This window comes from Gallinula chloropus, assembly GCF_964237585.1.
Source record: "Gallinula chloropus genome assembly, chromosome: 4".
NCBI lineage: Eukaryota > Metazoa > Chordata > Aves > Gruiformes > Rallidae > Gallinula > Gallinula chloropus.
Window position 1 is genome coordinate 4,117,817 of NC_140088.1, and position 26,086 is coordinate 4,143,902.

Genomic DNA, 26,086 nt, shown 5'->3' on the forward strand with positions numbered 1-26,086 from the left:
CGCTCCGCCCGCCCCGGGCCTCGGCGTCCCACTATGCGCCGCGCCCGCCCCGGCGCTGGAGCCCCGCGGATGCCGGCGGCGGGGGGTGGCCGGGCCGAGCCGGGCCCGCAGCGGCAGCGGGAGTCTCGCCGCCCGCCGCGCCCCGCCGCCCTTCCCGCTCCGGCTCCGGTGCGCCCGGCGGCGCTGGTTCTCGTCACCCTCCTCAGCTTCGCCTCACGCTTCCACCGCCTATCGGAGCCGCCGCACGTCTGGTACGGGCCGGGGCGGGGCCTGTGCCCCTCCGGCGGGCATTGCCCCGGGGGGGCGGGCCTGGCCCGAGCCCCTGGTTGTGTGTGTGTGGGTGTGGGGGGGTGTCTGCCTCCTCCCGGGAGGCTCCCGGAGCTCGGTACCCCGCAGTGCCCCCAGACTCCCTGCCTTCGCCCCGTTACTCGGGCGCCCGCCCGCCCCTGCCGTGCCCGGCTGGGCAGGGATCCGCTCTGGGGACGTGCCGCAGCGAGGAGGCCGCTCCTTGGCGGCCGGTTCTGGGGCTCTGTGCCTTGCAGGGCGGTTTTCTGACCTCTCCCAGCTCGGCCCGGAGTCAGACGGGCAGGCTGGCGGGGTCGGGGTGCTGCTGTCAAGCTCTTTCAAAAGGGCCCAGCCTGGAATGGCTGGAGTACTCTGTGATTTTAGTGCGTTGTCTCTCCTACAACGTACAGCACTGCCCTGGCTTTGGCTCGGATGGGGAGTTTTCACACGAGGCCGGGCTAGGTGAGCTGAGCTGGCCAAGGAGTTGCTGCGTGGGGAGGGGTGGCCTGGCGCAGCGTGGGGAATGGCTGAGTGTTGGCTGAGCGCCTGGTCGGGTGGGTAAGTTACATTGTGTCGCCCTTGTGTAAGTCCTGCCCCGAGTCCTGTTGTTGTTTCCCCCTCCCTGTGCAGCCCCAGCACACTGCCCTTACCCCAACCCCTGAGTTTCGCCTTTGTCTCCCCATTCTGCCTCTTCTGGGAGGTGAGCAAGTGGCGCAGGGTGCTCAGCTGGGGCTGCATCACAGCAGGCAATAACCCTCTGTGTGATGGAAAGCATAAGTGACAAGACCCTGGGTTTCTTCTTTCTTCTTTACAGTTGTCAGCATTATAGCAGGTTGGTTGATGCTGGTTTGGTTTGGTTTTCTTCCAGTTGGGATGAAACCCATTTTGGGAAGATGGGAAGTTACTACATTAATCGGACCTTCTTCTTTGATGTCCACCCTCCTTTGGGGAAGGTAAACCTCTCTCCTGTTACATGTTTTAGAAAGCACAGGAGTGGGCCAAACAAAAGTCTCCCCCATCCTTCTGCCCAAAGGATGTGATGAACACCAGTACCTTTCCTCACCACCACTGGCATCATTGTAATTTACATTCTCTATCCAGAGCTTCAGTGTGCACCTTTTCCTCTTCATGAAATTGCTTTGAATATGGGAAACCATAGCAGTGTTGAATGTTGGATGTTCAGAAGGCTTAATGTTAAGGAATGAATGTGGTACTTACTGGTTTGGAGGGGATATTTAACAGAAGCTTACAGTGCAATGGAACCAAAACGTTCCTGATAGCTTGTGTGTAAAGGCAACTCCTGAAAGCCTTGGCTTGTGTGTTCTGTAATCAAAGAACTTGTTCTAGCAACAGTGTGCAGTGTTGCTGAAGGTGCACTCCTGGCTCAGAAAGCTTATCTTCCTTTCCTGCCAAGACTCCTTAAACTATAGGAATAGGGAACTATGGGAGAGTCTACAGAGACAGAATTCCTTCTGTTAAGTACCACACCTGCTATTTCTTTTGAGTTTGCAGGTGTCCTTATACTCAGCAGCCAAAGCCCTTTTGATTTCTTCTGATTTTGCCTTCAGACAAAGGACAAATGTATGCATATGAATTCTGAACATAAGCTCTTGTTTGGATGATGTGTCTGAATGAAGTACTTATCCTCTGAATCGGACTTGGCTTCTGTAACAGTTTTACCCACTGCTGGCTTGGATACTCCTTCTTCCAATGTGATTTCCCTCACCATTTGTTTCACCTTTTTTCTTCAGATGCTGATTGGACTTGCAGGCTACCTTAGTGGATATGATGGTACATTTCCTTTCCAAAAGCCAGGGGACAAATATGAGCAGCACAACTATATGGGAATGAGAGGGGTAAGGATCTACAGGCTAGTATCAAGCTGTTTGGCTCTCCTCTGCTTTTCATTACAGAGTGTTATGTCATAAGAACAGTGCTCCTGGATCAGAGGTCTCTTTAGCCTTGTGCCTTAGCCTTAAGCTTCTTAAAAAAGTGTTACTGGTGAGAAGCCAGTGGGAAACCAGTAAGAAGGCAAGGTGATCATTGAGGCCCACCCTTGCTATTTACTGAGGCTAGACTGAGTGGGAGGAGGTGTATTGCCTGCTCTGCAAAGAAGACATTGCTGAGCTTGGGTTTCTGCTCACTCCATTGTGTCTGGCTGCTCTGCTGGAAAGCCAAGGATGTCAGAAAGCCAGGGACATCCACTGCCATCTGCAGTTTGCAGCCACTGTGACAGTGAGCTGAGGAAGCTGATAGTGGGGGAATCGCTATTCAGGGCGGTATTCTATCTGAAACCCTGGCTGTGCTGCTATCTAGAGCCATGAAACTGACAGATAACACAAGCCAAGAAAAAAAAAAAGAAACAGTGGCCAATCCTTAGTGCCTAGAAAGAAGGATGAAACCAAGGAAAGTGTATTTTCTTGGTTTACATTCTGGGTCTCCAGCAATTTGTGGCTCTAGATTTCCCTGAGCCAAATGCAGGAGAAGTGCTGGAACCAGACATTGAAGGCGACAGATCTTACAGTGATGGTGCTTGCTTTTGTTTGGATTTCTGTTCTTCCTCCTCCATCTATCCTTAGTGTCACTGTCCTGGTGAGGTGATACCAGGCTGCTAATGATGTAAAGTACAGGCTCTTAGTTTTCATATAACAAGAAGTTGAGAATGGTGGGTGCACAGTGCACCTTCCTGACATTATCTTTTTATGAATATCTGATGTAGTCTAGCAAGAGAATGATCCACTGTTGTTACTGACACTTCTAGAGAGAGAACAGAATAAGCAGCTGTCCTTTGAACAGTACCTCTGTTCATTTGGCTTTTATCTGATGTTCTTAGTGAGTCAGTGCAGCTACTGCAACACCTCCTGTTGTAGGTAGATGTGTAAGATTAAGGAAGGGAAAGGGCATGGGGGTGTGTTTGCCTTGGGGAGGGTTATAACTTCTCCCATGATCATCTTTTCCTGCAGTTCTGTGCATTTCTCGGCTCCTGCCTGGTTCCCTTCACCTACCTCACAGTGTTGGAACTGTCAAAGTCACTGCCAGCAGCCTTACTCACAGCTTTCATCCTTATCTTTGGTAGGTGTTCCTGCTCCAGCAAAATTGAGCAGGTTAATTATACAGAGAATATAATTTCTGGATTATCATATGTTACCTAGCCTGGGGATATTTGGGTTAATGAGAGAGGTTCCCAAAATTCTCATTTACATGCAAAGGCTTTTTAATTGGCAATCCCATTGAGAGTTTTATGTTCTTGTTTAGTTCATATGTTATGAACTGTTGTGTGCATAACCTCAGTGTTGGACTACATTGCACCTCAGTTCCAAGAATTTTTAGAAGATGGATCATCAGGAATGATTTTTCCCACCAGTGAAATGTTGATACCTGACATGAGTTGCAGAAGTGTTTAACAGTGTGTGCTGTGTGACTGTGGAAGAGGTCACAGTAAGAAATTAATAAAGTGCCTTGATGAATTGAGCCAAGTGGAGAAATTCACATTGGAAATGGAATCACCCCAATTGGGGTTTTGCAAAGACACACAGATATCAAGGCATGGAGACTTAAAATATATCCAAGTCATACTCATAGAATCAGCTCACTCAGCCTTTCCTCACAGGGGAAATGCTCCAGGCCCTTCATCATCTCTGTAGCCTCCTCTGGGCTCTCTCCAGGAGATCCCTGTCTTTTTTATCCCAGGGAGCCCAGAACTGGACACAAAATGTTTTTTTAATAGATAACATCTGAAAGATAATGTCTCCTGTAGCATCCTCTGGCAACATGCTAGTGCCTTAGTAGCTAGATAATTTTCTCTGTCATGCTTGCCACCTGAATATGTTAGCAGCACTTGCCAAATGGTGTTTCATAGGTACTGTTGTATTGCCTGTTTTTTGTGAGGGTGGGGTTTTGGGGTTTATTTTGGGTTTGGGGTGTGTGGGGGGGTTGTTTTTTCTTTCATTTGTTACCCAAGTAGAAACTGAAATGTTCTGATCTGCCTCTGTTTCTAAATTTTCCCCTTGTCTTGACTACTCTGAGGAAACTGTCTCCCTGTGATCTTAGACTCACTTGGGGACTGCAAGCCTTTCTCATGGTGTTTGTCTCTCTGCAGATACAGGCTGTATAACTTTGTCCCAGTATATTTTGCTGGACCCCATTCTGATGTTCTTCCTCATGGGAGCTGTTCTGAGTATGGTAAAATGTAACAGCTGTGCAGACAGGTAAGGTGATGGTTTTGTTAAACCACAGGTTTAATACAGTTTCACACAGATAAAGTGCTAGAACGTGTCTGCCACTTGGTAGTTTAGTGAATGGCTGGGATATGATTGTTTCAGGGAATTTGGAGGTGAAAATGGCCTGTGGTAGGGGAGAGAACTCTTTAGCATGAGGGTTTGTGGAGCTAGGGAGAAAGTGTCGTGGCTGGGATAAACTAGGAGAGAGATTTACATAGATTTTTAGCATTGAAGGTAATTTCAGCAAAGCTGATCTTTATGGGACTGCACATCTTGAAAATGAGGGTTAAAGCTTTTTAAATCTTGACAGGAAAGAAAGCTAGTGTAGGGTGTTACAGGTCAGAAGGGAAGGAATGAGGGATGGGTTGGAGCCTGTTTGAGTTGAGGCTTTGCTCCTTGATGTCAAGCATATTAATTTGTTCTCTTGAACCACTGTCTTTGTCTCTGGGTTGGCAAAAAACAGCTTATCTGTACCAGAAATCCTGTAAGCACTTAGAAATATCCTGCTAGCTAGTATAATTTGTTGACTGTAGAGAAATTGGTACCAAACATTTGGGAGAAAAACAGCCAAGGATGTTTCTGAAGAAGCAGTTAAGTTGCTCAGGATATTTGCTATAGACCCATCCAGGCAGGGGTGGTGATGAGTCAAAAGGCTTCTTTGTGACTGGGCTGTACAGAGCAGCTTCCCCACAGTGAATTCCCCAGAATTCAAAGACCTAAAAAGCTGAGAATACTTTATAGGAGTAAATTTTGTTTCATGAACTGTTCAAGCACTGATGATGTCAATTTTAGTTTGACTGCAGCACACATGTCTAAAGTGCAGCCCACAGCAGGGCCCACCAAGGCCATCCTCATCTACAACACATGCCCCAGGGAATGCAAGCACTAAGTTGCAGGGCAGTGTTTGACCAGCTCTTTGTGCCTTGACCTGAACTTATTTATCATGTCTTGGAATTAGTCCTGTTTTCAAGCTAGATGGCTTTATGCACATGAAAAGCCAGCTCTAGGTACGGTGTTGCTCAGCAGGTCCCTAGCCAGAACAAAAGCATCAAGAATCAGGAGTCAGTAGGAAAAGGGTTTAAATTCTGCTGTCATCCTTTCTCTGTGGTTCAGTTTTACTTTAGATTGTAGTTTGTTTACTATCTGCTGGAGCTTTTGTTTCTGCTTTGGGTAGGTGTGTTCTGGTGTGGCCTTTCTGCTTTAGATAAAGTAGCTGTTCTTTTTCTCCTGTTCTCCCCCATGTCCTTGGTTTTCTGAGAGATGCAAGTTTGCATTTTATGGAGAAAAAGCCCTCTTTCTACTTTCAGACCTTCCATGTGTTGGACTTTCTTCACACTAGTATTTTAGCTTATGCAGGGTGTCTGTGTTCCCTTCCTTAAAGGGGAGATCTAGGGCTGCCCAGGCTGAAGTGCTGGGCCCTTCTGAAGCTTGCAGCTTGGGTATCTTTGCATCATTCTAAAATTAATGAAAAAAAAAAAATCTTTCTATTACTCATGGGCTCCTGAGAGGAAGATGAAATGTCCTTTTGCAGGCTAGCCAATTTGCTGTTTGTTTTCCTGATTGCAGATGCCCATTTCAAGTAGCCATAATGTATTTACTGACCTCTATGCATCCTGCAGGCCATTTTCTGCCTCCTGGTGGCTCTGGCTGAGCCTGACTGGTGTGAACCTTGCAGGAGCAATGGGGGTGAAGTTTGTTGGCCTTTTTGTAGTCCTCTTGGTTGGCCTGAATACAATCTGTGACCTATGGGACTTGCTGGGGAACCTCAGCCTGTCACTGGTAAGTGTCAAAACCTTTTCATTACACTAAGGGTTTCTTTTTTTTGCTTTCTTGTACCTTTGTAAGGGGTTGTCCTGGTTATTGACCACCATGGAACTAGCCAAACACTAATACTCTGCCTGCAGCAATTGGGTATATGAGGTGAATGATGATGATTAAAGATGAAGGGTGCAATGGAAACAAACTATTGCCATATGTTTAAAAAAAACCCCAAAACCCAACATATACATCAGGAGGATATAATGTCATAAGAGCACAGCAAAAAGGTGGTTGTGTTTTCTCAAGAGAAGCTGTTACCTTTCCAGTTGGATGAATTTTCTTTCAGTCCAGGTTCAAAATTGGGAGTTGCTGTACAATGGCCCAAAGCAAGATGTTGTCCCAGCACTGTTACATGACCACCTGAGGAGTACATGCTACCTGGCAGACAGGCAAATCTTACAGCACAGCACCCAGTCTGCATGAGCAGCACAAGCTCAGGCTTTGCTTCATGAGAGTGTGGGGACACAGGCCCCATAGCAGCAGCATGCCACAGTCTGTCATGAGTCATAGGCATGTTCTGCTGCTTTTGATCTATGTAGCCAGTCCTGAAGATGCAGGCAGCCATAGCCTGCTCAATTTCCCACAGGTTTAGTTCTTGTAGGCCAAGAAATTTGCCAGTGTGTTTGGGTGGAGAATGTTCTAAGACATTGCATTTTATATTTGGGGGACTGTGAAATCTATATTTGGAGAAACACCCTGATGTACCACTTGGTGTCTTGCAACCAGCAGGAAAACAAATTCTTCAAGCACATCTTTTAAAAGGAGGGGTTCAGTTCTCCTCTTGTCTCAGCCTCTTTTGAAGCTTGAAAATTCTGTATCTTTCACTTACTGGTTTTGTCCTGTTTGTCTCATAAACTGGGGGGGGGATGTTGGGGAACTTCTTCTGTTCCTGCTATGTGATTTGTTTTCTCTGATTAATGCAAATTGATACAGGCTGCAAATATGCAATGTTCCAGCTCCAGAGAAGCACTTCTCAAGAGAAGTCAGTTAATTGTGTTTGAAATGGAACAAATCCATCATGTCTAAGCTTCCTGCCAGCAGACAGCTTCACAGTGATTTCATTTGTGCTGCTGGCAGCAGAGGCAGCAAGTCTCTGAGCATAAGAATATGTAAAGGAATTTACTCCAGAAGGTAGATGCTCTCTGAATAACTAACTATGGCAACCTTGGTGCTTGAGGAAGGGCAAAAAAAAAAGAAGTGAGGATTAAGCCCCTGAAAGCCTGAATAACTTATCTCTGCATTTGTTAGACTACTCATGATGATTTACATGCATGGTTTGGGGGACTAATTTGATTTTTAGAATTCTCAGCTTATCTTGGTCCCCTGTTCTGGTTCTCTTGATGCTGTCTTTCATGTGCATATTATCTTTTGACTTTTCATTGAAGTCTGTAGTTAAACCCTTTTCACAAAGATTGAAGCTCATTGTGGTCATTTGAGCAGGGAACTGGAGATTAGTTCATATGCCTCTCTGCTGCATAAATTTGGCTGTGTACCATCAATCAGCATTTTCCTGAGTGCCCAATGGTGTTCTGCTCAAGTACTTGAGCTGAGCAGCTGTTTCCCTTGACTTCAGTAAGTTCTTAGTCTTGTACTGTGTTGACTCTCTTTCCATTACTTCTGAAGCCTTTGGCTCAGCTCTTAAGGGATGGAGGATGGTTAGCTTAGTGATTGCATGATAGATACCATGTCAAAAGAAAAGGAAGATAACATAGTGTATCTGCCTTTGCTTTGAAGTTAGTGGACATTTAGCAAACAATTTTTTTATTTAAGGTGTTGTTTTTTTTTCTCCCACAGCTGTTTATTACCCACCCTGTATCTTAGAGTACTTACTCTGCTACCAGCAGTGTCAGTAGGATGTAATTGCATCTTGGGCATCAGTGTACAAACCACCTTTCCAAGGGCTTTAAATAAAATGTTCTGCTTTTGTGTTGAGGCAGCCAGAAACACTCACAGGTTTTCCTGCTGATTCTTCTGTAACTTTTGGCTGAGGACCAGCAACAGAAGTTGCAGTGTGAGGGCATCCTTGTGAAGTGGGCTGGTTTCTGTGAATGCATTACCTCCATGTCCCCAAGAAGTACTTGCAGTGGTATTTGCACAGGGAGATTTGTTGGGAGAGTTGTACCTGGCAGCTTGTGTCCTCATGATTTTATTATACCTTCTGCTTAGTGTTGACAGTTACTGTTCCAGGAGGTGACATCTTGCTGTGATTTTTGTGTCAGGAAGTGAACCACTCTGACAAGCAAAGATTAAAGGCCTTGTTTTCAAAGTATGGTCAACAGGAGCTGCCCAGCCTCCTTTACCAAAGTTAGGCATGCCCAACAGTTCTGAATGTTAAGCCCTCCTGTTTGTCTTCCTCCTGAGCCCCTGAACTCCCCAGCTTCTGGATATGCACAACAAGGTCTGCCTAAACTCTTCCTGCTCCCTAGGCCTTTGGGAGGTAACTTTGCACCCTGCTGAGCTTGGTTGTGTGGTAGAGCAGAGCTGTTCTGCAGCTGCACTGTTTGATCCAGGTTGTGTTTGTTGCAGGTCCTGTTTGGGAAGCATTTACTGGCTCGTGTCCTCTGCCTCATCCTGCTCCCGCTTGCCCTCTACACAGCTATGTTTGCAGTTCATTTCACAGTCTTAAACAAAAGGTATTTCACAGTGTTTTCTCCAGATGAAGAATCACTTGTCTTTGCTTGGAATGAAAGGCTATTGATGATGGATTTCTCCATTTCCAGTGTCAGAAGCACAGCCACGAGCTGTGTCTTTGTTCAATCCCCTTCCCCGACTCTTGCATTATTTTTGGAGGAAAGCTCTGGCCAAGCCTGCAGTGAAACTGAGTTTGAGCTTAAGACTTTCTGAAATGCCAAGCAAGTCTTGTAAACCAAAGTCTTTGTCTCCTATTTTTTTTTCCCCCTCCTCTTTTTTCTGGACCTGCAAATGCCTCAACTCCATTCTTTCAAGTTTTGTTTTTGTAATTAAAAAATCCCAACCAAAGCCAGGCATTGCATTCCTGAAATGAATGCTTTGGTTGTGATTAAAAAAATAAAAATCTGTGCACTCAAAGGGATGACTCTGAATACCTGTAACCAGGCAATGCTTTTTATATGCAAAGAGCACAACAGCTAGTAAAATGGCCAAGTAATGCTTTTCCATATGCCAGCATTAGGAGATGAGGTGAATAAGCATTCTACCATTAAAAAATAATATAAAAATAAATCTGTTTTTCAATTTAAGTCAACTGATCTTACTGCTGCCCTCTTAGCAGAAAGGAGACTTAGGGAGCCACAAAGAAAGGCTTTGTTACATCTGACTTGACGGGTGGGTCAGTTTATTTGTCCCAAGAACACTGCCAAAGATGGTATGTTTTTGTGACCTCAGGTCCTTGCAGCTCTGGACCATTTCCTGCAAGCCTGTCTGTCTCTCCTGTGATTCACCACATTAGAGGTGTGTGCATCTAAGGGAATGGCAGTCAGTCTTCCCCAGTGCTGTGTGTGGTTTTATCTTTTTCCCTTGGCACAGTCAGTCTTCCCCAGTGCCATGTGTGGTTATATCTTTTTCCTTTGGCAAACGCAGTTTGGTCATGCATGACAGAGCTTTGTATGCCTGTTTTGCCAGACTTTGAGTTGTCACATTCTTTGCTTGCTTTTGCAGTGGTCCTGGGGATGGTTTCTTCAGTTCAGCATTTCAGTCCCAGCTGATCGGGAACAATCTTCACAATGTTTCTGTTCCAGAGCGTAAGTGTCCAAACTATCCAACCCCTCCCAAGTGTGACTGACCTATGTGAGGGTTTAAATCACAGAGTCACAAGGTTGGAAGAGACCTTTGAAGATCATCAAGTCCAACCATTCCCATCCTAAGCTAAACCATACCCCTAAGTACCTCATCTACCCTTTTTTTGAACACATCCAGGGAAGGTGACTCATCCCCCTCCCTGGGCAGCCTGTTCCAGGCCCTGACAACAAATAGATCAGTGTGCAGATTTTGCTGTCGTGGTCAGACCCATTCTGCTTCTCTGTGACACTGCTTCAGAGCAGTCTGATGCTTTTCAAACTTGATCATGTTTTAGTGTGACCACATACTCTTAGGGGAAGCTATCTCCAACCTCTCGCTATTGAAACGACATACAAAAGAACCAGCACTTCTGTTTATATTGAAACCAGGAAGAATTTTGAGTGTTTTAGCCAAATGTTATGTAACAGCTTTACTGAATCATGGTTGGGGATGGAAGATAAGCTTGCAGTGAGCTGTGTGGAGTAACATGTCAAACAGGAAAGGAGCTTTCATCAAAACAAAGCGGGAGAACGCGTGCCTAATGGGAGCGCTGCAGACTAGCTGGGGAGATGGTTATAGGAGAGCTGCCTCATGCCCTTTTCCCCTCCCTTCTTCCCATGTAGACCTGGCATATGGGTCTGTGGTCACCATGAAGAACCTTCGGATGGCAGGGGGATACCTGCACTCCCACTGGCACCTCTACCCAGAGGGCGTTGGAGCTCGCCAGCAGCAGGTCAGTGAGCTGTGGTAGTACTGCCTCTGTCTATGGCCATCGACTCCCACTGCACTTAACAGTAGGTGCTGCATATTTGCTCAGCATCCCTTACCCTCTCAGTGCCACAGCTGTGCTCTTGGTGTGGAAGTCTGAGTAAAAAGGGTGCTTGAAGTGCCTACCACGCTGCCAGAGAGGTGACTTAGAGCAGCAAGGCTTCATTGTTGTAGGAAGACCACCCTCTATACACAGGTGCCAAGAGGACTTAAACTTCCATAATGAAAGTGCTGCTGTTACCTCCAGGAAGTCTGCAAAGCCTATGTTCAAAACAAATACATTACTTTATCTTACAGGTTTTGTTTTGTGTTTTAAATGCAGCAGAATAGGGCTACTGTGTGTTGTGTTCACTCCTGCTGCTGCATTCTGTGACCTTACTCCCCTTTTGTGCCTTGCTTTCCTCCTCTGTTGCCAAATAATTTCTAAGGCTTTGCTCATTAAATTAGACATCTGTGTATTCATAAGATAGTGATAATTAAACTGTCTGAACTCTTCTGAGGGCTCCTGATTAAATGATTAAGTACTAAATCAAAGTAAAAATCAGAAATCATGTAACTATTGCTAATTAAGTAGTACAAAAAAAAATAGTGAATTTCTTATTTTTGCCCATCATCATCAAGATTCATTAATCTTTGCAGCTTCTGCAGCTTTCCCAAGATGTATTTTGCAGTTTGTATGTTTGTTTCTAAAAATTGTTCTGAGCTTGTTGTGAACGAATGTTGCCAGAGAAGGATGAGTGTTTGGTTTTTAACTCACTTCAGTCTGTGGTGAGGAAGTTTTCAGAAATGAAAGCTTTGCCTCAATCTTCTTTTCCTGATGTTCTTCCCAACAAAAGACTCTAATACTCAGGTGAGATTGATGTTTATTATTGTAGATGGACATGTACTGAAACTGTCTCAAGCATAGCAAAGCTCAAGTGCAGAGCATACTTTATGACACTAGAAGTAGGGAAAGGGGGTTTGGAGAGGATTCTCATGGGATTTTCCTTGAGGGTAAATGGGAAAGGGTGGAGATTCTGCCCCCCCTCCCAGCTCCTGGTGCTCCCTGCCCTGGAGGTATGACAAAGAAAAGAGGCTGGGACAATTTGTGGGCTGTGGAAAGGAAAAGGGACCTTCAGACTTGGAGGAGATTTAGGGAGGAAGAGATGGAGGAGGTGATATCTGCTTCCTCTTCTCCTCATGATATAACTTCAAGGTGTGTGAGGTTCCACTGCCAGCTCTCCCTTTTCCCCCACCCTCAGACACTCCTGTAGGTTCTGCCTCTCACCCATCCACTGGTCCATCTGCTCCCACCATCTAGGTGGGGGGCAGAGGTCTGTGACTGTTCTGTGGTCCCAATGTGTCTGCAGTCACTGGTGCTTTCTTTTAATTTTTCTTTGCTTTTTTTCTTGTTCAGTAACATCATTTATCCTGTGCTTTCAGGTCACTGCCTACTTGCATAAAGATTTGAATAACCTGTGGATTATAAAGAAACATGATTCAGATACAGGTAACAAATACCACTAAATGCCTTTTATAGTTGCTGCTTCAGTTTTTCACCTCAATATTCCAAGTTCCCTCCAGGGCAAAGTATCCTTCATGGATATGAGGGGCAGAGGAGGAAGGACAAGGGGAATCTGGCTCCTCTTGATTAATGCTGTTTGTGCCTGCTGTGGTTTTGGTTTTTCTCCAGGTTGTACAGCTGAAGTAAGATTTTTCTCAGCTGAAGGGTTGCACTGACAACTTTTCAGCTACATAGGGCTGCAAATAAGAGAAGAAATGAATCTGAACTCAGTATTTTATGGAATCTGTTATTGTGGCAGTAGGTCTTGGAGAAGTGGGGTCCTGATATGTTCTAATACATTGTGTTCAACTGATTTCCATGGGCTTAGGACAAGATAGAGTACTGAATGTGGAAATCTCTAGTTTCTATGTACATCCATTGCTGTAGGATGTCATACAGTGTGGCTGAGGCGTGTTTGGCTCAGCAGGGTTTCCTTTCTTCACCTGCAGCACGTGTATATAGAAATTAACAAGACCTGTCTAAACAACACAAAATGCAAATAACCTGGATAAAATTATTACCAGTTTTGCAAGAGCCATTTTGTAGTTCATTAAATAAATACATGTCTGTGTCTGTGTATCCATGTGTGTATATATATATATATACACACACACTCTCTTTTAGTGTTCAGTTACCCTGACCAGGCATCCTCTTTATTTAAGGGCAGTATGTGCTGCCTGGGGCCGTGTTCTTTGGAGTAGCCCTCAGGGCTCATCCTTAAGCTAGAGCAGTGGTTTTACATTGGGCTTAGAGCTGACACAACTCAGTTTGCCTTGTGTTGTCTGCCCAGAAACTCTTTAACACCTTGATGTGTTTGTCATTGCACTGATGTGATCAGTTTGTCTTCCTTCAGCAGATCTGTCAGACCCCTCGAGCCCTGTGGAGTTTGTGAGGCACGGAGACATTATTCGCCTGGAACATAAAGAGTAAGGCTGATCCCTGGGCTTCCAAGAGATTGTGTGACTGACTAGAACTGCTGGGAGATTTTTCCTGCTGGACACTACATGGTTAGGGCAACACAAGCAGGACTCTATATCTGCAGGTCCAGTGTGGAGTTTGTGGAGTTTTTCTTCTGTGGTTTATGTTCTGAAGGGTGTTTCTTACAAGGAAAGTTTTAAGAGAACCACACAACTTCATTAGAAACACTTACCTAGGCAGCAGAGCGATTTGCTTGGCTGTGTGAGGTGCAATATTATCATAGCATCACAGGGGTTGGAAGGGACCTGGGGAGCTCGTGGGGTCCAACCCCCCTGCCAAAGCAGCTCCCCAGCTCATATTGCACAGGGCGGCGTCCAGACGGGGCTGGAATCTCTCCAGAGAAGGAGACTCCACACCCCCTGGGCAGCCTGTCCCAGGGCTCCCTCACCCTCACTGGGGAAAAGTTCTTCCCCATGTTGCTGTGGAACTTCCTGTGCTCCAACTTGGCAGCCATTGCCCCTTGTCCTGTCCCCACAGACACTGAAAAGGGGCTGCCCATTCCCCCTGCATCCCATGCATAAGATATTGATAAACATTAATAAGGTCCCCCCTTAGTCTTCTTTTCTCCAGGCTGAACAGCCCCAGCTCACTCAGCCCAGGATCCCACTGGCTCTCTCAGCCCCCAGGGCACACTGCTGGCTCATGGCCACCCTGTCATCAACCAGGACCCCCAGGTCCTTCTCCACAGAGCTCCTCTCCAGCAGGTCCCCCCAGCCTGTACTGATTCCAGTAGTTATTTCTTCCCAGGTGCCAGACTCTCCACTTGCTGTTGTTGAACCTCATCTGGTCTCTCCTTGCCCAGCTCTCCAGCCTGTCCAGGTCTCTGGATGACAGCGCAGTGTCCTGTGTGTCAGCCACTCCTCCCAGCTTTGCATCATAGAACTCTTCTGCAAGGAAGCAATTTCAAACCCCTCATTTTGCTGGTTGTCCTCACTCTGAGTTTTCTAGGCAAAGCGTGGGGGTTTGTCAGTGTTCTGCAGGTGTCCTGCTCCTGTGTGCACAGGCAGTGTCCTCCCCCTGAAGCTCACAACAGCACTGAGATGACAGCAGGGTAACACTTTTAATGAAAACATCTCCCGGTGCTTTCCTGCTCTGTAGGGAATACTTGGGAGGGAAGCAGGGGAGCTCTAGTGACTTGGTATTTAATCTTCAGCTAGTCTGATGTCACTGTGCCACAATACTCTCTGCTGTCACAGCTTTGATTTCTTAACAAAAGCTTAAACAGAAGCACTGAGCTTGTGAGCCTGGGAGTCATGTCACATTGCAGTCAGTCTTGCCTGCTACCAAATCATTGCTTAGTTTTCCAAAATCATTTTAAGATTTAAAAAAAAGCCTTAAATTTTGGGTCTTGCTACCAAGTATTTTATATTGAAGGTGATAAAGTCTGGATCAGGCAGTGCTGGTTAGGTCTGTGTCATGAGAGGTGAAACTGCAGGAGAGATCCAGCAGATGGCTCTTGTCTCCTTGTGTATGAGCCTCACCCAGCACTGGCAGAGGGTTTCTGTGCCAGGCTGGATGCAGCTGTGGTGTTGGCACTGGTGGTTCCTTTTACTAAGGACTGAGGGGGATTTGGCCAGGTTTTTCTGGTTGCCCCAGTTAGCAGCCCTTGCTAAGGCAGGAGGCTGTTTGTCTGCACGGTGTATGGCTGGGGGCACTGATTTCTGTGCTGCTCCCCCCTGCAGCAAGTCTGTGCCTGACTAAAGGGTACAGTCTTTCCACTCAAACACAAAACTGCTAATCAAGAGAGGTCAGGATCTTGCTATGCTTCTTGAAAGAGCAGGACTGTTACTCCCACCTTTCCTTCCCTTACCATGCAAAAAAATCCCAAAGCAGTCTTTTCCACTTGCAGCTTGGTGGCTATAGCTTGAGGATTGGATTTATTTATGCTGTGCTCCCTTTCTGGCACTGCCCAGTGTCTGGAATAAGCTCAATCTCACAGTGGGGAGCAACTGTTTCACTTCATGGTCCCCCTCACCTTTAAGGCTGTGTCCTGCCCTGCCCTTGCCTGGAATTCAGTGGTCAAAGCGCTGGCAGCTCTGAGTGGCTCAAACCAAAGTTCTTATCGCATATTGCCTGAGATGCTAAATAAAAACCCAAGCAAACCACAAGGCTTGACCTTTAATTTCATTTCAGAACTTCTAGAAACCTCCACAGTCACCAGCACGAGGCTCCCCTGACAAGGAAGCATTTCCAGGTCACCGGCTACGGAATAGTAAGTGAATGGCAAGATGAAACAAAAGCTGCTTCTCTTGGGGAGAGTTCATACTGTGCCAGTGGGGTTTAGTCTTGCTTTTTGAGTTTGTTAGCCAAGGTGATAGATATGCATCTACTACATTGGAGGAAAAACTGATTTAATGTGAATGCAGACAGGGAAATAACTTGAGCTTTGCTGCCAGTCTAGCTTTGGCAGCCTTGAACTCCATAAATGCCAGTCTGAGCAACCTTGAAGTAGCTCTGACAAGTATTATTTTATCTCTTTGGCCTTGTCACATACACAAGTGCCTGGTTGGTTTTTTTTTTTTGACAGAATGATGACAGAATTTTGAATCACAAAAACGAAATCTGCTTTGAGGGCTGAATTTCCAAACACAAGGGGCTGTTGCCTAAACCCCTCTTGTGAAGCAGCCAAGTTACCCCCATTTAAGATGGAATTCTGAGCCATAATCAAGCATTGGAAGCAAAAAAAAATATTAAGGTTGGCAAGATAGAAATTTATTTGTCAGTGGTTGCTCATGCCTAGAATCATCTCTTCCTGCTGGGGAGTCTCTTCTGTGAAGCCTGAGGGAGGGTAGCCTGGGGTCCTTTGTTTAGCTTTGCCACCATCAGAGTTTCAGAAGCTGCTATTTGTAGTGCTCCAATCCTCCACTAGTTGGTGGGATTTTTTTTCTTCTCTTTGGGTTGGTTTGGGTTTGTGGTGGGTTTTTGTTTTGGTTTGGGTTTGATTTTACTTTTTCCTTTTGCCTGTGGTATGCTTGCATGATAGAATGGAACAGGAGACCCCAACGACTTCTGGCGGATCGAAGTGGTGGGCAGAAAGGCTGGGAAGCTCATCAAAGTCCTACGGAGTCAGGTCCGGCTGACCCACCTGGCCACAGGCTGTGTACTGGGCTCTTCTGGAAAGACCCTGCCAAAATGGTATAAATGCCTTGTAATCCCCCTCCACCCCCCCTCAAGGCCTTGAGCTGATGGGTTCCTCTGCTCAGTGATAGTTTTAAACCAAGCAATAACCACGTTCCCTCCATTTCTTTAGTTTTGGCAGAATGAAAACACAACTAGAATGTTCTAAAAATATACCTGGGGGGGGGAAGATCAGTTGTAAAGGTTATGCAGCCTGTTACAGGGAAGGTATACACTCTGAAAAATAATACTGCTTATGAAGGGATCCTAGATTGGCATGGACATATCTGGTAAGTCCAGGAGGAGATGACAGACTAGTCTTCAAAGCCCATTTTATCCTCAGGGTTCACAAAAATTGCTAGAAAGTGGGGCAGTTCATGCTGTTCCATACCATAATCCTCAAAACTTCTTTTCATTGGTATTTAACTTCTTTCCTGGTTGGAAGGCCTTCTGCAATTTTTGCATGCAGCATCTGAGGTGAGGACAACTATAACAAGCTGCTATTAGCAGGGGTTGTGATTTAATATGTCCTTGGGTTATATATCCTCATCATTAAAATGAGATATATGCAGAGACATTCAGACTAGTGCCAAGCAAGCTGCTGCATCCACAGAGCTGTACTGTGTGGGATGCTAACGTGGATCCTGAAGCAGCAGGCTGTGTGGTCATGGTGCTTCTGTTCCCAGAGCAGCCTCTGTTAGGGGTAACTTCAGTTTCCCTTCCCTGTGTTCTGGTAAAAAGGGCTTCTAAGGAATCCTGGGGGTGTGGAATCCTGGTGAGCACAGGGGATACCTCTGGTGACTGTCCTGGTCAGGAATGCAAGTGACATTTAGACTTTTACCAGTGAAACTGGGCTCCTGGGTAAATAATGTGATTGGTTTTAAACCAAAAAAAACCCCAAACCGCTGCCTCTGTCAGCAGCTTTCAAGAAGGGGGGTATTTCTCCCCCACCAAGGCAAACTTACCCTGTGAACAGAAGTCATTGCCACAAAACACCGATGATATTAAGAGCTGAGAGGAAATAATACTTGTTAACTGCAAATACAGGGGATCAAAAGTATATTGGATTTTTTAAAGAGGAATTTAAAGGGGAGTAATCACTGTCCTTCAGAGAATTAAGTGGTGATTAATTAATTGAATTAATTAATTAGTGGAGCTAAGCCTGCTAAGTGGTGATGGGTAGAGATCTTATTAATCTGTCACATTACTGCAGGGTCTGATGTACTTTCTCCCAAAGCATTTGATGTGACCTGTTAAAAATAGGGTGGGATGATGATGTGACCTGTTAAAAAATACCTGGTGGGATCCTCTAGGGTCATTCTTTTGTTTCTATACTACAGTTGCTGTAGGCATGGACTGACTTAAATTAACGATGGTGATTTTCCTCTGGAGAGACTGCAAGGGTTGACTTGAAATAGTTTCTAGCTGGTAATGTGCATCATCTCCAAAAATGATACTGTTTGTGTGTGTGGAGATACCCCAAATTAGAAGTGTGGTTTAAATATTTGATAGAATTTTAATGTTGTCTGCCTTGATCTGGTTTGGTTTCTACATGGTGCTTAGAGCATGTGAGAATGCAGCTGCTGGGGTTGAGTGGTATGGTGTGTATTGGAGGAAAACACAAAGTTAAATGGGGACAAAATTAGATGTGAACTGGAAATAGTCAGTGGTCGTCTGTGGGATGATGGCTGACTGTTCTGCTGTTCCTCAGGGGCTGGGAACAAGTGGAAGTCACCTGCACACCATACCTGAAGGAGAGTCCCAATTCTCTCTGGAACTTTGAAGATCACATCAACCCTAAGTGTAAGTCATTTATTTCCCTTTCCTTTGGGCATGCACCTTGTCTTGTTGTTAAAGGATGAGATGAGCAATTGGATGGCAAGAACCAGCCCAGGGTTTGGAATTTGTATGTTCTTTCCCAGCTCAGGCACAAACTGGCTGAACTTGGGCCAGTTGTTGAGAGATGCAAAGCCTGTTTCTGCTTCACTGTACTTCACGTGTAGTGGAAGTGTAAAGACCTTTCTAAGGATTTTGAGATCTTTGTGGATAACAAAAGTGGGGAGTTTTATAGGCACTGCAGTACAGTCTGTGAGAGTGTCATATATATTGTAATGATTTTTAAAAATCATAGACTGGCATGGGTTGGAAGGGACCCCAAGGATCACAGAGCTCCAACCCCCTGCCACAGGCAGGGACACCAACCTCCAGGCCTGGAGCTACACAAGGCTGCCCAGGGCCCCATCCAACCTGGCCTTGAACACCTCCAGGGACGGGGCACCCACCCCCTCTCTGGGCAGCCTGTTGGATCCACCCTGTCCTGGCATATTTTCTCCCTTTACTGACAGAAGGTCATGCTAAATAATGACTTTGCAGTACCATTAAGTAATGGATAGAAGTGTGACAGAGGCTGGTAAGAGAGCTAAGTTTGCCAATAATGACAGATGGGCCTTGCAGCCTCCTCCAGGAGTTAGATATGTGTCACAGCCTCATTTGGCCTGAATTATTTGATAGGATTTGATATGATTTTCATCACAGGAATTGCAGATGACTTGGTTGAATTCTGAATTATTAAAAAAAACAAACTAGTGCTCTTCATCCTTTCAGTGTGACTGTATGCAAACCAAAGGGAAAGAATCCTGGGCTGTTGACTTGGTAGAATTTCCTGGTCTGTTGTAATGCATTTGAGATTCTCACACTCATGGCTCACTTACAGATAAACAGCAGCCTATGAACAATAAATACATCTCTAATTTCAGCTAGGAATACAAATCTTTTTATTTCATGGAATTTTATCTATTCCCCTTCCTCCTGGAAGTAAAGGAGGAAATCTAGAAGTGCATCCATTGTGGAATTCACTGGGGAATACTTGTGACTGCAAGACTCTGTGTTTAGAATATGAATGAATCGTGTCAGGAGCTAAAAAAGGTGCTAGGAGCAGATTGGTCACAGGAGGAGAGAGTTTAGTTTATTATGGAAGAGGCAAATAAAAGTAAACTGTACAGACTTCTAATCTATTTTTTCTCTATTCTGTCTTTTTTTCTGAAGTGCCCAATATCAGCCTGGATGTTTTGAAGCCCTCTTTTGCAGAAATTCTGCTAGAATCCCACATGGTTATGATCAGGGTAGGATATTATTAATTCTGGATTATCATTTTCTTCCTCTTCTCTCTTGGATCAAAAAGAAATACCTTCTTTTTGTTTGTTTTTGGGTTTTTTTTTTTTGAGATATCTGGGTGATGGATGCAAGCTAGGGCAGAATTTACATGCTCCAGCAACCTACTTCAATTCATACTGAGAAAAGGGAGTGGTCTTGCACATCAATCTTCCAGAAGTTTGGAAGCCTTGGGCTTGATGCCTGACTCTGCTGTTGGTGTGATGTGGCAACAGCCTAGTTATGTAATCCCTCCACTGCTGAAATTCAGTTCTCTAAAAGAGAGGTGGAAAATTTTCCCTACCCTACTGAAAGGTTTAAAGTTAAATTAACATTTCTAAGACAGGCAGGTATTACGTGGTCAGAGCCAGGAAAATCAGCTAAACACACACTTAGCAGAACAATAAATGTTTAAACTGAAATGGAAATCTAGTGATTTTTTTTTAAATTCATCAAGGTGCCCTGTTTTCTGCTTTCCTCTTCCCTGATTATCCCTTAATATGGGAGGGGGCAGACAGGCAGAGAGGGGAAAAGAGCTGGATTTAGTATTTTCAAGGTGACTGCTCTGGTTGTCTTTCCCCATGATTGCTCTTTGTGCTCTTGGCCACAGCCCTTCTGCTTCCAGCCCCTCAATCCTTCATCTGAAGAATCTGAAGAATGAGAAGTTACTATTCTGAGAAAGAAGCCTTTAGGTTTTATTTGTTGCTGTTTGTAAAGCTCTTCTCAGATTCTTAAAAGAAAGAAGGTAGTCAAGCAAATTATTATTAATGCTAAGCGTTTCCATGGCAACCAGTGGTAATGCTGTCTCAGGTAAGGAAGCACCTGCATGAGTTTCCATGGAAATAATCTTTCTGAGGCTTTTATTTCAGAGTGGAGGGAAACCTGTTGAAGCAGTCTCTTAATGAACAAAGGTCTTGCTTATGCAGCTTGTGTCCTCAGTGACAGGAAAGCTGCAGAAGGGTGGTGAGAGTGTGCTCCTCTAATGCTGCCCAAAGAACCTTCTCACTTGCACAAGGATATGAAAACAGTCCTTGTCTTCACTGTGCCCATCTCTGGAAGCTGATGTGTTTATGTGGTCAGAAAGCAGCCTGTACTCAGGAGGAGTATTCATGTCTCTGTGTGTACCCAGATATTTCTGGGCAGGCTTTGCAGCGTAACTGCCCCCTCCTTGAGATTTTACCTGTGCTTATCTGTAGGGAAACAGTGGCCTCAAACCAAAGGACAATGAAGTTACATCCAAACCTTGGCACTGGCCCATCAACTACCAGGTATATTGATCAACCCACCTTCCCTTCTGTTCTCAAGTTCTTTTGCTGTGCTTCCTGAAGCATAACACCTCTCAATTGCACTGAAGACACATGAGCTTTATTTTGAGGCACCCGAACTGCCAGGTGGGAATTTGTCTCACCTTTTGATGCTGTACAAAACACAGACTGGGCTGATGTGAACTCCCCTCTGCTCTGTTTCCTCAGGGCCTGCGTTTCTCTGGTGTCAATGAGACCGATTATCGGGTTTATTTGCTGGGGAACCCGGTAAGTTGGAGTGGGAGGTTCCAAGCCAGTCCCTAGCAGACTTCTGCATACTCTTGCTTCTACTAGTGACAGTGATTCTCTTCCTCCTCCTTCTTTTGGACTGTCTGTCTCATTGTGCTCTTCTACCTGCAGGTAGCTCTTCATTTCTTCTCACACACGTGTGTCCACCTCAATGTCCCAAATCTTTCTATTTATTTTTCCCTGTGTAGGTGATTTGGTGGCTAAATCTGGTCACTATTGGGTTGTACCTTCTGATAGCAGTTTCCACTGCAGTGGCTGTGAAGAGAGGTGTCCACCTGTCAGCTGAACTCAAAGGTGAGGTTAGTCTTTCTCTCCTGCCTGCACTCTAGAATGAATCCCTGTTACAACATCCTTGTTTCCCAATACAGGAAAGCTCAGCTTGGAACTCCCATATTAAAAAGCCCTTTATTGTATTAAAACCTTGGGGCTTGAACAAAATACACTCAAAGGAGCTGTATATACAAACCACTGAGCTCTATAGTGCTTTGAAAGCATAGCACTGGGCAATGTGACACTTAACAAAGGGTTCCATACTCAAAATAATCATTCCAGTGAACAAATCTCACTTCTTGCATAGCATAGCCCACCATTCCTGATGACTTGCCAGATTTCTTAAGTCTGTAAGACTTGATCAGAAATACTCAAGTCAGGAAGGGCCCTGAGACACCTACTTAGCCAAAGAGAAGAGCTCTGGAAGTCACTCACAGGCAGGAAGTGTAAGCAGTGGTTCCTCAAAACTCTTACTGTTCCTTTGCTGGAGAATACAGAGCTGGTATGGGTATAGGCTGGCATGTTAAGGTCGTTTGAAGGTAGGAGTCTGACTAGTTTTCTTGCAGGAGACAAGGGCTTGGATTAGTCTGTAGCTCACATACTAGCTCTGCTTTGCAGGTGTTCATCCAGCCTAGCAGAGGAGTTGCTTATGAACTGCTCAAGAGAGAAGTTGCCCAACAGTTGCTCTCAGTTGTATTGGTTACTGCAGCTCAGAAACGATTCAGATGTGTATCTGTTGGAAAGGCTATGTTTGATCTGGATGGATCAGTAGGAGAGGGTGATTAAAACATATGTCAGGGAGAACTTCCTGGTGCAGAGACCTACTGGTCCCATGGGTTTTAGCTTGTTCTGCTTTGCAGGCTTCCAAGATGATTTTTCTAGTAGAGATGCTTACCCCACATAAGCTACTCATAGGCTTCCTTTTCATAAGTGCTTTTTGCAGGACCTTAAAAGCATGTTTTGAGAAGGGAAATGTTTCCTGATGTTTGTGCAAAGCAAATAGCAAGTGCAAGAGGTGCAATGATCCTTTATTATGCCCAGTGCCAGGTGTTAGAGCTTTTCACAAACAGTCATACTTTGATCATTCCTGTTTACAAAATGAAGCAACCACTGATGTAGATGGGCTTGTGGAAAGTGCATTCCAAAATGTGCTGTGAAAACCATTCAGTTACACAGTAAGCCACTGGCTAAGCTGCATGCAGACACCAGAACTCTGCCCCTTCCCCAGGCTCTGGAAGCAAGGCAGCACTTCTTTCCAGGAAAAGCTGGCAAAGTCATCACCTGGGTGGGTTGTAGCCTCATTGCAGAGAGAATAAAAAAACATCAGGAACTGGAATGCCCTAATTGTCTGGTGTACATCCTGAGAAACTGCAAGTTTAGTCTTAGTATAGAGCATGGTCAACCTCCAGCCAGTCCCTTGAGATTTATGCCTTTGTGTATTTTCCTCTGATAACAGTTTTCCTGAAAGATGTTTGTATGTGTGTAAAGAGTACAGCTAGGGTATTGCAGAGGCTTGGAGCAATTTCAGACCAGCACATGATTTCTGCAAAGATTATTCCTGTTGAGTTCACTTGCTGTGATAAGGATTGCAAATAGGAACTGTACTTGAGGTTTTTCTGTGCTGAAGTCTCTCTGTTTGTGTTCCAGAACTTTCCAGAGTCGTGCTACGTGGTGGAGGGCAGATGATGCTGGGCTGGCTCCTTCACTACCTCCCTTTTTTTATGATGGGACGAGTTCTCTACTTTCACCACTACTTTCCTGCCATGCTTTTTTCCAGCATGTTGACAGGTAAATACAGGAGCCTGGGAGAAGACCAGGCAGGGAAATGGGGGACATCCTGTTAAATAGAACGTTTTCAGACTAGAAAAATACAATATATATTTATAGGTGTTCTGCTTGCTTGTTCAGAGTGCTTGAAAACATTGACTAACTCAGTGTCACAAAGCAACTTGCAGTGCCAAGTTGTCTTTTTGGGAGGGGGTGATGTTAGCACTGGGAAGAGGGAGACATGTCTAGCCCCTAGGGCATTTAAATTTAAAAATGTGATTCCTATTCTCTGCTCTGTCACTGCTCTTATATATACTTTTATACAAGTTACTTTCCTTTGGTTTCTGCCCCACTTCTCTGTCGTGTCTGTTCAGAATTCAGTTCTGGTATTTTTTCCTGTACCAGCTTAGTTAGAGTGCTGGGGCCCAGAGCTTTTTTTTGCATTTATTCAAATGGTAAGGTAGGAAGAAAGAACCTTCTGCTGATACAAAGCAGGCCCTGTAGTTCTGAAGCTACCAAGGTAAATTAATTTAAACATTGACCATGTCTTCTGGTGTTAACATAGCTCTGTCAGCCCAGCCTGTGGCTGAACGTAACAGCTCTGTTCTTTGGCCTCTGCATTGCTCCTGACTTCTACCTCTTCCTCCCCCTAGGAATCACCTGGGACACACTACTGAAGTTCTGTGCTGGGTTCTTGTCACCCAGCACTACAGCTAGAAAAGTATATGGAGGGGGGGTCCTGACACTGGTCCTGCTCATCATGTACAGGTGAGTGCTGGAAGCTGAACTGTTCCTGACCGTGTGGCAGTCACGCTGTCCCAGTGGAAACCTTACTGCCTGTTAATTGTCCTTGTGCCTCTCTTGTCAGAGATCATCAAGCCTAATCTTAAACCTTCAAACTTGATTAGGTTCAGTGTATGTGTCTCAGTAATGTGTTATAAATTATCTTTGCATTGCAGGGAATCTTTCTTTTATCCCAGCACTCAGTGGGAATGCTCTGCTCTCCTCCAAACCCACAGTTCAGTGGTTTCTGATTCTCCGTGCTAGATGGTGCCAGATCCCTCAAATACTGGCAAATTCTTCATTGTTGAAGGTTTTCTCATCTGGGTTTTCTCCAAAGCTGTTGCTTTCTAAGAGAAAATACCACCTGAGGTAACACTGTGTACTGTGTATATATTGTGTTCGGCAGAGATCGGGAGGTCCCCAGTGATGCTGAGAGCAGCACAGGACCAAAAGTCCCACTGGACATCTGTATGGACTAATCTGTTGCAGTGTTCTCAAGGCAGAAAACTGTGCAGTCCCTGATGGACACTTGGTTTCTTTCCACAGCTTCTACCTCTTCCATCCTCTGTCCTACGGGATGATAGGACCCATGGCCTCTGACCCGAGCAGCCCCATGGCAGGGCTCCGGTGGATGGACTCCTGGGAGTTCTAGAGCCAGCAAAGGCAGCCTGGGAACAGCAGATGAGAAGCATGAGATCTCCTGCTTGTTGGGCTGGTTCTAGTGCTTTGGAGACACGTGACTGTTCAGTGCCCTCTCCAGAGAGCTCTGCGTACGGTAGTCCTGTTACTTTGGCATTTGTTTGCACTGCCTGCATTGGAAGATGCAGAGGATAACCACAAGAAGGTCCTATTGAAGAGACTCACGTCCTGAATCTTTAAGTTATAGTCTGGAACACTGGCTGCTTAAATCTCAAGTTCTTTTGAGCAATATGTATCAGTGCAGCAGCAGTGGCATTCCAGCAGTCAGACCAGCTGTGTGTAGCTGCATGTTCATGTGTGTGTGTGTGTTTTCTTGTCATCTAAGCACCATGACAGTGTGAGATTTTATAATGATTAACAACCTTTCTTATGGCAGGGTTTCTGAAAGCTCCAGAAGTTTGGGACCTCCCTTTTACCCTGCCCTGGCTGGCTGCATTTTCTTGTTCTGACCCCTGAATTTTTAGGAGTTGTTTGAAAGGGGTCTGCTTGAACTACCCCGAGCCGCTGTGCCTTGCCTGTCTCCCAGGCTCTCTGCAGACAGAGGAGGCAGAGATTGTTTATTCCTGTATCCTGCCTTGCTTTCTGGTCACCTTTAATCATTTATAACTATCACCTAGCAGGCCTGCACTCAGAGCCAGACTGTTCCAGCTCAGTGCTTTGTAGCTTCTTTGCAGTTCTGGCTGAGACTGCTGAGGAAATTACAGTGGCAATAGGTGATGTATTTTTCTGCCCCAGTATGCTGTGAAGACCATATTTTTGGGAGTGTGCTAGGGACTGAAATGATAGCTTGGGAATGTTACAAACAGCTGTCATTCATCTTTTGATCCCAGCTATTTCAAGTGCCAGTACCTGTGCAGTGGGGGAAGGCTTCATCATCGTGAATGTGGCATCCTCAGGAGTGGCTGTCAGTGTCACACTGTATTCCAGTATTGAGCAAGTTCCCTCTCATAGATGGCTGAACATCAAATCACTGTATTGAAGGAAATATGAGGCCAGGCAAAAATTTGTTGTTTGTCAAGTGTCAGGAGCCCTTGGAAGTTGAATCCACCTCTTCCAAGGAAGTGGAATTCTCTTTATCAGGTGCCTTTCTTCAGTATTAGGTCTGTTTTTGTAAATGTTCCTTTTATTCCATCTCCTATTCTTCACCCAGTTTCAATTTCTTGCAACAGTTCAAGGTTTCTACTGTGTAGCATCCAACATGAACACTTAGACCCCAGCTGTGTTCCCATCTCAAGAGGCAATATTTGCAGAACTCCTTTGTGTATGTTTGAAGGGACTCCAGCCTTTCATTTCAAAGTTCTTTCTCTGCTTCTCAGCCTTACATCAAAACTACAGGTACAGGGAGAGCAGTAGGTGAGTGTGTCTGTCTAACCACAAAT

The 26,086-nt window shown here is 45.3% G+C and overlaps 1 protein-coding gene across 1 annotated transcript; it reads left to right on the forward strand.

The window, feature by feature from the left end:
- Window positions 1-33: 33 nt before the first annotated feature.
- Window positions 34-24,660, forward strand: POMT2 (protein O-mannosyltransferase 2; the record flags this gene model as incomplete). The annotated part of the gene is made up of 21 exons (XM_084263504.1): window positions 34-251; window positions 1,154-1,238; window positions 2,037-2,141; window positions 3,249-3,357; window positions 4,385-4,493; window positions 6,125-6,284; window positions 8,850-8,956; window positions 9,960-10,042; window positions 10,703-10,812; window positions 12,270-12,336; window positions 13,247-13,316; window positions 15,502-15,580; window positions 16,352-16,503; window positions 18,197-18,288; window positions 19,531-19,607; window positions 20,832-20,903; window positions 21,108-21,167; window positions 21,377-21,482; window positions 23,106-23,246; window positions 23,879-23,993; window positions 24,555-24,660. The coding sequence occupies 21 exons, from the start codon at window positions 34-36 to the stop codon at window positions 24,658-24,660; spliced, it is 2,223 nt and encodes a 740-aa protein (XP_084119630.1).
- Between the last annotated feature and the right edge of the window lie 1,426 nt (window positions 24,661-26,086).